Here is a 1,585-nt window from a genome sequence, read left to right as displayed (position 1 = left end):
GTCTTGAACGATCATCTACAATCACAAGATGAGTGCCACGTAAGCAGTGTCACGTGGGCCTTGCCACGTAAGCAGTGCCACGTACGCAGTGTCACGTGGGCCTTGCCACGTAAGCAATGCCACGTAAGCAGTGCCACATGGGCCTTGCCACGTAAGCAGTGCCACGTATGCACTGGGTGATGACGTATAAAGAGTCATAGTAGCTGGTTGGGTCGAAATAACCGATTCAAAGGACTTTTAGGTCTTTTTAAGTACACCTAACGGTGCTAACTTTCCATCCATCACTTTTGGTCAAAACTTGCCTAGTTTAGCAATAAATAAAAAAAGTGGCCTAGAAATGAAAAGCACCAAAAAACGGGCCTATTTTTGTGAAAAGCCCTTTTTATTTTTGACCTGGAGAAGGCATTCAATCAACAAAATTACTATTACATAATAAGTAGCACAAAACAAGCAAAAATAATAATATGCAGTTGTTACACGCACAAACGCAATTAAGTTCACCAAAAGAAAACACAGAAAAACAGGCAAATCGGGATTAGCTAGGTTGACACTCATACTTAAATGTTCGTAAGATCGATCTTTCTTATCTTACATTCCTCGCCGTTCCCGAGGCATTTTCCCTTGGCTGCCATAATTTATTTACGGCAAAGACTTCTTCGGCTGCCGTCTAATTACCCCCTGGTAAGTGTACCCGGAAATCTTGAGTATCATGTGTTGCAAGCCCAGCACCCTGTACATTAGTGCCCCTAACCATATGAACTTCGTTCTCATTAGCCTTAAGCACCCAAGATGGCGTTACTTCTACATTCCCACCTGCAGCCTTCACTTCATGGGTTCCGTCGACTTGGATGAGCTCACCATTCTCTGAGAAATGCGTCCCAAGTTGACTATCCAACTGTGCCAAATCACCGCTATTTCCCACAACCACCCTCATGTCTTCGGAAAATGCAATCTCTGCGTTACATTTTCAAAGGATGTTAGTTCATCAGAAAAAAAAAAAAAGAAAAAAAAAAAAAGAAAAGGCCAAATACCGACTCAGAACAAAACTATACTTACGTGATAAGGACATCATAATCAGTACACAGACGATGAGAATTCTTCTAGCCATGATCGATTATTTGATATCGATTATCAAAAAATACTTCGAAAAATAATTTGATATATCAGCTAATACTACGAAACTCAAATGAGAATTTTAGACGATGCAAGTTCTGTTGAACTCTTTTGTACTACTACCTATTCATATAGGATAAATGTTACCTCTTCCCACGACGCTACGCGCTATAATATTTGCAGCGGACTGTAATTGGCCTAAATATAATGTTTTAATGTGGATCTGCTAAATCTTTTTTAGCTGTAATTTTGCTGTCAATGGATATAATCATTTAGCTAAGGTCTTCGTTGGTTACCGGGCACTTACTTCCTTATATTCTCCGAACGTATAAACTAAACATTGTGTAAAGCACGTAATTATTTGAATGCCGCCCTGGAATATAAAAGAATTAGTTTGAATGATTTTCATAGATTTATGAATGGTATATGAAATCAGAGACAAAGAGAAGACAAGGAGATAACGTGGTTCGGT

The 1,585-nt window shown here is 39.4% G+C and overlaps 1 protein-coding gene across 1 annotated transcript; it reads right to left on the bottom strand.

The window, feature by feature from the left end:
- Positions 1-399: 399 nt before the first annotated feature.
- LOC113335678 lies at positions 400-1,156 on the bottom strand. The gene is made up of 2 exons (XM_026581693.1): positions 1,057-1,156; positions 400-954 (listed from the first exon to the last, which is right to left on the bottom strand). Exons 1-2 carry the CDS (start codon positions 1,106-1,108, stop codon positions 668-670), a joined length of 339 nt encoding a protein of 112 aa, XP_026437478.1. The 5' UTR covers positions 1,109-1,156; the 3' UTR covers positions 400-667.
- Positions 1,157-1,585: the final 429 nt, after the last annotated feature.

Source organism: Papaver somniferum, unplaced genomic scaffold (assembly GCF_003573695.1).
Source record: "Papaver somniferum cultivar HN1 unplaced genomic scaffold, ASM357369v1 unplaced-scaffold_15, whole genome shotgun sequence".
Lineage (NCBI taxonomy): Eukaryota > Viridiplantae > Streptophyta > Magnoliopsida > Ranunculales > Papaveraceae > Papaver > Papaver somniferum.
The sequence above is the reverse complement of the archived record's forward strand: the minus strand, read 5'-3'. Positions and strand labels throughout refer to the sequence as shown.

Bases quoted from the DNA above. Each gene is read 5' to 3' on its own strand.
- LOC113335678 (XM_026581693.1), bottom strand. From the start codon at position 1,108: ATGGCTAGAAGAATTCTCATCGTCTGTGTACTGATTATGATGTCCTTA. The intron at 955-1,056 runs GTAAGTATAGTT...AATGTAACGCAG, and splicing joins GATTATGATGTCCTTATCAC to AGATTGCATTTTCCGAAGAC.